Source organism: Papaver somniferum, chromosome 8, assembly GCF_003573695.1.
Source record: "Papaver somniferum cultivar HN1 chromosome 8, ASM357369v1, whole genome shotgun sequence".
NCBI classification, from domain to species: domain Eukaryota; kingdom Viridiplantae; phylum Streptophyta; class Magnoliopsida; order Ranunculales; family Papaveraceae; genus Papaver; species Papaver somniferum.
Window position 1 is genome coordinate 137164250 of NC_039365.1, and position 10844 is coordinate 137175093.

Sequence of the window (10844 nt, forward strand, 5' to 3'; positions counted from 1 at the left end):
TATCATCACAACCATTAATTATCACTCAAGCTCAACGAGAACCATCACAACCCAACAACAACTTCTTATATTAAAGCTTCTCCGATTTATATTAACAATCAACTCTTCATAATTCCCTTACTCTAGTAGTAGTCATTTTATCCTGCTAGTCAAATCTTCACCTCAACCTCTTATCATAACGACTCATATTCATCATTCTCTATTCTCTCATCACTCTCTAACCCAACACCATACTAACTAACGATTTTCCTCTCTTGATTTTATTATATATCCGTCATATGACTCACCCTATAATTCACTGTGAACCAACACCTCCAACTTAAGAAGATAAACTTAAAACGTAAATATCTATTTTCATAATTACCATTAATTAACTAATTATCGATTAGTCTTTCTAATTACCCTAATTAGGTTAAATCAATTTATACTATTACCACTCTAATATATTACTAAGGGATTACCTCATGCTAGACAAAGGCCCAGTCAACTGACTTTGACATCGTGGTCAACGGTGTGCCGCCGGTCAACGGTCACGGTCAACTCCGGTTTACTAATTTTGATTCCATCTTCTGAGCCTCGTATCTTCTTCGTACGGTATCCGATTTACGTTTTTGAATAGTCCATTCCGCGTAATTTTTCGAGATCTATTCGATGGTACTAACTTCGTACCTAGATCGTTGCTAGATTAATTTCTCTTAGTTAAGGTTCATTTATAATTAATCGAGTCATTAGCGGTTAATTCGTCTCTTGACTGGTCCAATAGCGTTGAAGAGCCTGAGGGTCCTTACAACTGTCACACTTCATGGGATCATGGTGTTTACAATTCCATCAATATAAAATACCTCTGAATCATGATTGAAAAGAACGACATCCGTCTAGACAAGAATTTCTCGACAAGTTCACACAGACAATCTTTCGTCTACACGAACTCATCGTCTGCACAATCACTCTTAACTGAGTAAAATTCAATCATTCAGAACTTTCTTACGCAGAATACACAACACACATACAATCTTGATCACCATTGATCTCACACATTTCTCAGCTTCCCTTCTACAGATCAACCCATCCTCTCTTGTGACCGAATTGACTCTGTAACGGCCATTGTCTTGGTTTAGGCCGGAGTCCTACAGATTTATCTCTCGAACTTAAAGCACTCTCTTCTTACAGTGCATCTGTGTGAGGTTAAGCATTTTCTCGGTTCAAGGAGTCTCCTCCGCACGATCATCTCAATTCCGCAAAACCAACAAATCGTTTTTCCCCATATACAGATTGGCGACCACAGTGGGAGATCATTCTCTCGGTTGCAATCTCAAACTTTCACAAGATGGTTGGTCTTAGGACTAATTCAACTGCTCCAAACCCAATCCAGAACCTTTCAAATAGAAACGTTCATCCTTCTAACGCTACATCCGACGGCACGGAAGGCGGAGAAATCCCGACTCTGACTGAGTTGGCACGAATCCTAGAGATCCACACCAGGAATCTGGATCTGATGAAAAATACGATGAACTACATACTTGATTTTCTCATTAAGTTGACATCTGAGTTAGGCGTTTCAGAAGTCCCAACATTGGGGATTGACTCATCACCTGGTGACCCGCAAACCAACAGTTTCACTACGTATGAGAAGCCGGTGGACCAGGAGGTTGCGCAGTTGGTCGAAAGCTTGTGTGAACTTTTACACTTTTCCAGAAAGCAGCGTACAAATATGTTTGCTGCACTCAACCAGATATCATCTGATGTGCAAGTGGCTTCATTGTTTCCAACAGTCGAAGAAATGTCGATGATGTCTGAGCACTCGATCAACAATATCACATTCGGAGAAGAAGACTGCATGGCAGATGAAGGCCATAACCGAGCCTTGTACCTGACAGGTTTTATCAAAGACTCTGAATTCAAGAGGGATATCGTCGACACAGGCGCTTCTACAAATATTATTATCATGAAGACTCTCAAAGCAGCCAAGTTTCCACAGAATAAAATTATTCGCCATCCCATCTTGATGACGGGCTTTGAAGGAAGCCATATCCATACATATGGATATGCATACATAAACTTGAGGGTAGGACCCATTCAATCAAAGGCCAAATTTCACGTGATCGAGAAAGAGCCTGATTACCACATAATACTCTGAAGACCATGGATCCATGACAATAAAGTGGTTCCTTCAACATATTATCAATGCATGAAAGCTCTGCTCAATAACAAGATTGTTCGTATTGCAGCTTCGTCATCTCCTTACGCTCCGGTCTACGACGCTGAATTCCAAGAGTCTCAAAAGGACATCCCTGAACCTCCAAGTAAGATCTATAGTACTCTACTCCCGAGCTGAGAATCCGTTGAAAAGGCTGCTAACAAACCATCATCTTCAGGTGCTAAACCGATCAATTCATTTGCCACACCAGTCAAGCATCGTAAAGATTAGGCCACAACACTAGGGTCCAACTTCATAGTCAGTCATGACGCATAGGGGAGGGTCACGTACCGACGGCGCAAAGATTATAAATTAACATGGGAGAATAATGAAAAGTCTCCCCGCCCTGAAGAATCGTATCAGAGTGAACAATCACCTGATGAAGAGATCCAAGATGCTCCACGACAATTGGAAGATGGCACAGATTCCACTACTGATGACCTCGAAACGATCAACATCGGGACGGAGGATGATCCAAGGCCAATCTTAATTAGTTCCACATTATGGGCAGAAGAACGGACGTGACTGATAAGTCTGTTGAAGGAATATCAGGATATCTTTGCTTGGACGTACGAAGAGATGCCTGGTCTCGACGAAAAATTGGTCACTCATCATTTGCACATCACTCCTGGCTCCAAAGATGTCAAGCAGTCGCCTAGGAAGTTCAGACACGAGGTTGAGGAGCAAATCAAGGTCGAAATTCAGAAACTACTAGCAGCAGGGTTTATCAAACCTATTCAGCACCCAACATGGCTGGCAAATGTTGTTCCTGTCAAGAAGAAAAATGGCCAAATCAGATGTTGTGTTGATTTCAGGAACCTGAATAAATGTTGTCCAAAAGATGACTTTCCTATACCCAACATTGACATGCTCGTTGATGCAACCAGTGGTCACGGTATGTTCTCATTCATAGATGGTTACAGCGGATACAACCAGATCAAGATGAACGAACATGATGCTAAAAAAACTGCATTTCGTACTCATTACACTGTGATTCCCTTTGGATTAAAGAACGCAGGTGCTACTTATCAACGAGCTATGACTGCCATATTCCATGACATGATGCACAAGCAAGTGGAAGACTATGTTGATTATGTGGTGGTAAAGTCGAAGACTCGAGTATCCCACTTAGAAGTTCTGAGACAAGTTTTCGAAATATGCAGGGAATACAAGTTAAGATGAATCCTCTGAAATGTGCCTTTGGTGTCTCCTCCGAAAAGTTTATAGGATTCCTGGTCACTGCAGAAGGAACCAAAGTCGATCCAGACAAAACGAAAGCCATTACTACCATGCCTCCTCCACGCACTGTGAAAGAACTCCAGAGTTTTATGGGAAAGGTAAATTATATTCGACGCTTCATCCCTGGACTGGCTCAACTCATTGCTTAGTTCACCCCTCTTTTGAAGAAGGGAGCGAGTTTTACATGGACAACTGTCCAACAAGAAGCGTTCCAGAAAATACAGCAAATACTGTTATCACCTGCTATCATGAAATCTCCGGTGCAAGGACGTCCACTAATACTTTACACAGCTTCCAGCGATGTTACTGTCGAGGAACTTCTTTCCCAAGAAGACGAAGAAGGTATCGAACGTCTAATTTATTACTTCAGCCGTACAATGAGAAACGCTCAACTCCGATACCCAAAAGCCGAAATAGCATGTCTAGCATTAATACATGCAATCCAGAAATTCAAGCACTATTTGCTATCCAACAGAGTCGTGCTCGTTTCCAAGGCCGACCCTACAAAATTTCTACTATCAAAGCCATCCTTGATAGGGAGACCAGCAAAATGGTTACTTCAGATGTCAGAGTTTGACATAGCATGTGTACCGGCCAAAGCAATCAAAGGACAAGCGGTTGCAGACTTTCTCGCTGCTTTTCCAAGGGAAGATGCAACAACGTTACATGAAGATGTGCCCGGTGAGTTTCCAGAAATCTCGGTCATCAAAGAAGAGACGTGGATTTTATACTTTGATGGGTTCGCTACCCCTAGAAACTATACTGGAGGAGCGGGCGTAGTGCCAGTGTCTCCATCTGGTGGAGTCTTCTCACACTCATTCAAGCTGGATTTTCATTGTACCAACAATTCAGCGGAATATGAAGCTTTCTTACTGGGCATGTCTTTGGCTAAGCAAGCAGGAGCAACACACCTCGAGATAAGAGGAGATTCAAAAATACTGGTTAATCACTAGCCGGCCGGCCATGCCCTAGCGTGGTCGATCCCACACCTCATGGTTCCTTGTTATTTTTATTATTTCCCTCATCCCATGAAAATTCCCTGATTTCATGATATTTCCCTAAACCCATGAAAAATAATATAAAATTAGGGAAACTCATGGGACCGGGCTCTAGCCGGCCGGTCATGCCCTAGCCGGTCCCACACGCCCCTTGCTTTATTATTATGTTTTATGTTTCCTCATCTTATGGAAACTCCCTGATTTCAACAAAATTCCTTGGTTTCAACAAACCTTTTTGATTTTATGATATTTCCCTAAAATCATGAATAATTACATAAAATTGGGAAGAGTGCCTTGGGACCGTGCCCATTGGCCGGACGGCCATGCCCCGGCCGTAGCCGGTCCCACACTGCATTGTTCTCTATTTTATTATTATTATTATTATTATTATTATTATTATTATTATTATTATTTCTCTAATCTCATGGAAATTCCTTAATCTCATGAAATTCTTCAGTTTCATGGTATTTTCCTCACATCAGGGAAAATACATAAAAATTACATAAAATTGGGAAAAGTGCTGCGGGACTGAGCTTGCTAGCTGGTCGACCATGCCCTAGCCGTGGCCGGTCCCACAACTTGCGATCTCATATTTTATTAATTATTTTTCATCATCTCATGAATTTTTTCCTAGTTTCAGCAAAACCCTGGATCCTTCATATTTTCTCAAAATGTTGCTCAAACGCGCACCGGAAAATATCGAAACTCTCAAAACTAAGACATGGACATTATGGTGACACGGGCATATCCGCTTGACCGACCAAGGCTGGACCTAAGGGTTGCAAATATTCGGTCCCGCATGTCTTAATAATTTTGACCTAATTTTCTCAATTGCTCATATTAGGTCCAAACTCTTTTCAAACAACTTGAAGTTTGCTCAACTGACCATCAGCTGGTCCCGCGACCACCAAGGGCTGGTCTCATGCTCTCTTGGTAGGTCCCTCATCTTTTCATAACTAGGTTTTACTACCTAACGCTCACATGAGTATTATTTTAATAAATGATTAAACTAGCATTTAATCATCCTTTCACCAACTGGTCTTCAGAGACTTTGGTATTTTTCTCACTTGAGCATCTGGGCGTTACATGGTCGACTCATTATCCCATGTAGCCGGTTCCTCCCTCACTCCGTGGTTGATATTCAATAAATCATCAATTAATCAACAATTGATCAAAATTAGGGTTTCGAATCCAGAGTTCAGCAAAAACGAAATTCTGAGTAGATTCAAATACTAATAATTTTACGTTGATCCCATGCTCAACACTTTCATTGTTATACTCGGCCTATTCACTAGTGGAAAACAGAAGTTCCGCGACCGTCAGAACAAGTCATATATACGTATTATACGACTACTTCCAACTGTCTCTGTTGGGGTCTCTGATAAAGCGTCGCTGTCTCGTACGACCTTAAGCCGTGGGTCTCAAAATAACGACGTATTTTAATGGTAACGAGTTACAGACCCTTAACCGTGGGTCTCAGATTTAAATTATAATATAAAAAAAATATAGATTCAGATTTGCTGAAATGGCTGAATGGCTAAATCTGAAAAATCTGACTGCATCAAAGTCAAGTCAGGTCAAATTGAACTCAAGTCAAAGTCAAATCAAATGGAAGTCAAAGTCACAGCAAAGTCAAGTCGAAGTCAAACTGAAATTCAAATTTAACTCAAATTTAAACTCCAATTGAGAATTCAACTTCCATCTTCATTGGGTTTAAATTACACATAAGAATGAAATTCTTAGGTCAGAACAACACATGTCCAAGCTAGCTAGTAAGTTCTAACGACATGCTCAACTAATAGACGACGTTCCGACAATGTGTGATAGGCAAGAATCGAAATTTTAAAGCTGTAGAGCTAATTCCAAACCAAAAGAAACATATAAAACATGCCTTGAGAATACCATGCCTCTCACTATGGTGTAAGCTCCAAAGTAACCAGGATATCAATAGAACCTACATATCAAAACACAAGAGTGAAAACATAAATGGAGAAAGCTGGGAATGGAAAAGAAAAGGACTATAAGGGAATTACTTTTGTGGAATGCTTTTGGTATGCAAATACTAATATCAAAGGGGAATAATGTTCAAGCTCGTATCAACAGGCAACAGGTCAATTGGAAGTCTTTCAAGCATACTTTCCTTTTCCAATTCGCACTGTAACCAATTGGAACTTTAAGTGTGCTAAGAGTTTTACAGATGACTTCCCTTTCTGCCTTAGACAAAGAATAAGGTGCATGAGGCATCTCTACTTTTCCATTCTAAGGCTGCCTTATCTGTTTGGTATTCCTTTGGTTAAAAAATACAGTGATGTAAACAGAAATAGAATGTCACAATGACATCAAAAGCTAAGCGTAATATTATCAAGAAAGGTTGCATCGAAATACATTTTCCAAGAAAACATTTCATAATGAAGTTCAGAATTTAAGTATGAACACTAAAGTAACCATTGCAAGACAAACACACAACGAAACTCATGTAAGTAATTATCAATCGAAAAAATGCCAACACTCGGGTACCTCTAAGGACTAAAGATTCGCATTCTAACAGAATTATGAACTCACAAAACTTTAATATAATAAAATATGCTTCATAGAATACACCAAACTTGTGCTATTTAGAGCACCAGGTGGGTTGAATAAGGCTACATTGACTAACAAGATGATCAAGTCTAAGTAAGCACCAATAAGGCTCTAGCTAGGTAAAGATGAAGAGGGTGTTTTAGGGACAGAACTTACTGTTTATCATTGAGATTTCTGCTGCTTATGTAGTCTGTTGTCACTTGTCACTCCACAATGTCCGAGTGTCTTCTCCTATTATGAATGCAGATAAAGGTATTATGTGTCCAGCACTTGTTTATAAATGACAATCTCATGACTCAAATATAATTTCATGAAACATTTTATAATCAATAATCAGATTAAAAACACCAAGTTATTAACATTTCACCTGGCTGTGCCACCATAGACGACAACCATACACACATACATACCAAATTCAGAATGGATAAGTCAGGTACGCAAAGTAAACCAAACTCAAGGATTTATAATCTTCTTAGACTAAATAAAATGCTTGCAAAATAAGAATTATTTGGAATTTCTTCCCTACTCACACAGTATATCAAGAGCCATTTACATGTTAAAAACATCTACCTTAATGCAATATAAAGTCTCTTAATTACTTTCTTCACGGAAAAGTTCTCATAAATATCTAAAAGTTCTTGGTTTAAGTCCCGAGCTAATTCATGCTCTAAGTTGTTCAAAAATGTGGGAACGTATCATGAGAAAAATCCCAACAGAGCCGTTTTTCAGAAATTTCAGCACCAACATGCTGTTTTTGCAATGCGATAACTCCTAAATTAATGACCTGAATCAAGCATGCTACACCTTTCCCGAAAGCTCTCACAACCCTTTACAACTTTATAGAAGGAACTCATGCCAAATTAAAAGTGTCAATGCTTCAAAATCACAAGACAAGACTGTGTCAGGTGCTGCCTTCAGGAAAACTCAACTGTGACTACATGTACGTTTCAAGCTATAACTTATAATTTATAAGTCCAAACATCATGCTGTTTTAACAGATTATAGAGGAGATCTAGATAAACATTTCTCGTGAAGAAAGCATTGACAAAATCCCAATAAAAATGTACTGAATCATTTTTGTTCACGCAATTGTAGGTATTAATCATTTTTGTTGCTTTTCACTGCATATACTAAAGCATGTATATTTTCCTAGGCGCTCATCCAAAATCGACGAGAAATATCTTCCGAAAGTTGTTGGATAATTACATATAACTATCTAGTTCAATTTGAGGCTAACCCATGTCATGATGGAACCTTTATACTTGTTTAAAGACACCATGACATGAGGATAACCCATTTATACAATCATGCTTTTAATAGTAATTCTTTGTGACATTTCAACAAACAATTATAGGACACAGTAGAAATGCGTTTCAGAAATCACACCATCTATAAACCCATATAAGAAAAGTGTCTCTAACTATGTATATAAGCAACTAAACTAGCCTATGTTGCCAAGCCATTCAAGTTAGTTCGAAAAAGGAACCAAGACAAGAAGATTCCATAAAAACCATCTGCACACACAATTCAAGTTAATAATTCTAAAATATATCAAAGAAAACAATAGAGAACAGTTACCTTTCTTTTTTTAATATCTTTTAGGCTTTGTATCAAGCACGAGTGACAATATTTGGTGCTTGAGAAGAAGAGCTTACACAATTCAAGTTATTAATTTCGCAGAAGCACCTTCCTAAGATTGTGCTCCCTGAAACCAACAACATGATTGAATAGTTATGATTCGACATAAACCTATAACACATAACTAGTACAGTAACCACATAGTATAATGACTAAAGAAATTACCTACACAAACATATGACATGAATTTAATTGCTTTCTAATACATGTGACTTCATTCCATATTCTACAAGGCAAAAACATTACAAGAGCTCAACAATTTTGCTTCTTAAGGAGTTCGTGATCTACTACATAACTACCTTGTTCTTTGTTCCACTCATCTTCTCCTCGAACTGTGGTTCGTAGTGAGAGCTTCAGCCACACCACTTCTACGCAGAATAGCCCTGCATTCCCACAAGTTTGATATACTGACGTCCTTCTCCTCGACAAGGAAAGTGACATAGCAAGAGCCACTGCTTAAACCCTGTGATTAATCTCATTCACATAAGGAACTTCCTCAATAAATGTACGATAAATTGAAGCGACATTACAATCACCATTTAGTGGATCCATTTGCATATAACTCAAACTAAAATTGAAAATTAATCCTTCTCAAGAACAGAAACAAACCCAAAGAATAAAAAATGTATGCATTCCTAATGTATCGATATTACCTTAGCACCTGGATGTTCAACTTCTAGCATCTTCATAAGCAAACTACAGAGAAAATGTTCAGCAACACTAGTATCCAGTACTACACAAACCTAAGTCCTGTTCTTATCATATTACTATTAAAGGGTCTATAGATGAAGCCTTGAAGGTACCTGACTTTAGCGAGGATCCAGCCCGGCAAGCACAGTACAAGACAGAGATAACTGTTGTGAGCATACCAAGAATTAGCTTACGCGTGGTTACTCCTTTTAAACTGTTGTTGAGACCATTGCACACGTAATCTCGAGACTCACTTGAGAGAGCAGTGTAGAGCACATACGAACAGTACACAGAAATAACCGAAGATGGCAAAAGACTTGCATTAGCCTGTATCAACCCCAAAAACCCACAACATTATAATTGAGCATTGAAGAATATCTCTGATGCAATGCTGAATCAGATGTATTTCACTATATTTCAGGGGGAAAAGAGTCAAAATTTTCTATACCTGCAATGTAATAATTACAAAACCAAATGCGAGAATGATGGTCATGACAATAAAGAACACATTAAGATTGCAGTCATGGCCTGAGGGGTTGAACCAAGCGAACATTAGTCCTGATATTGTAAGTGTTGTTATATAGCACACAAATACAACAAGTAACGGTATGCACCTGCAATAACCCATCAATTATATAAAGCAAAGACTGAAGAGAATTAGAGAAATATACTTGTCAAAGCGTACTGGAAAGAAAATGAAGAGGATAAGATGGAAATGTTTTTCGTACCATTTGCGTTCACCTCTCTCAACCCAGACATCATTCCATGTATTTGTGGCATCCAGCAGTATAATAACTGGAACCAGAAGAAACAACCCCGATCTAAAGTTTGATAATGTTCCTGCAAATTCAGTGTACGAGTTTCAGGATGAGAAGCAAGCATATTATTTGTTTGCATAGAGCAGCAATAAACCAATTTAAAGTATTTTATACACGCATTTGAAGACAGAATTCAGAACGTTAACTATGAACCTAGAAAGAAGGAAAAATAAATTAGTCTAAGTTCAAAAAAGAACATTTACTGACATAAATCAAAAGACAAGTCAATACACCCACAGACCGTATAATGAGATAATGTTATCAGGAACGAAAAACATGAGGACCAAGAGCAAATCCCACACCACAACCTTCACAGTCCTTCATCTCTGGGTTCTTCTGCTTCTTTCTCTCTCAGTAGATTGAACCAGTGGAAGACTCTGCACCTACAAAAAAAAAATCCCCAAATCAAAATTAAACCCAGATTCAGAAATCTAAGATCAAGAAATTGAAACCATTAATTCAGAATTTATTAATTAGCCAAACCCTGAATCTAAAAGAAATAAATATCAAGATCAAAACCCTAAATCAAAACTTCTATTTCAACAATTCATGATCAATAAACGAAAACCCTTTATCTAAAAATCAAAACCCCTAATCAGAAACTCTGATTCATCAAATAAAGATCAAGATATGGAAACCCGTTATGAAAAATTTATAACCCTAAATTTAAAAACCAGAGATGAA

The 10844-nt window shown here is 38.5% G+C and overlaps 1 protein-coding gene across 1 annotated transcript; it reads right to left on the reverse strand.

Moving 5' to 3' along the window:
* Nucleotides 1-9411: 9411 nt before the first annotated feature.
* LOC113306085 (membrane protein TMS1-like) lies at nt 9412-10484 on the reverse strand. Its single transcript, XM_026555069.1, has 4 exons — nt 10469-10484; nt 10071-10182; nt 9791-9956; nt 9412-9669 (listed from the first exon to the last, which is right to left on the reverse strand). Exons 1-4 carry the CDS (start codon nt 10482-10484, stop codon nt 9412-9414), a joined length of 552 nt encoding a protein of 183 aa, XP_026410854.1.
* Nucleotides 10485-10844: the final 360 nt, after the last annotated feature.

What these genes read in the sequence shown, in the direction of transcription:
- LOC113306085 (XM_026555069.1), bottom strand. An exon ending in GAGAGAGGTGAACGCAAATG is followed by an intron (nt 9,957 to 10,070) that starts GTACGAAAAACA and finishes GGGTTATTGCAG; the next exon opens with GTGCATACCGTTACTTGTTG. An exon ending in TTGTAATTATTACATTGCAG is followed by an intron (nt 9,670 to 9,790) that starts GTATAGAAAATT and finishes GGGTTGATACAG; the next exon opens with GCTAATGCAAGTCTTTTGCC.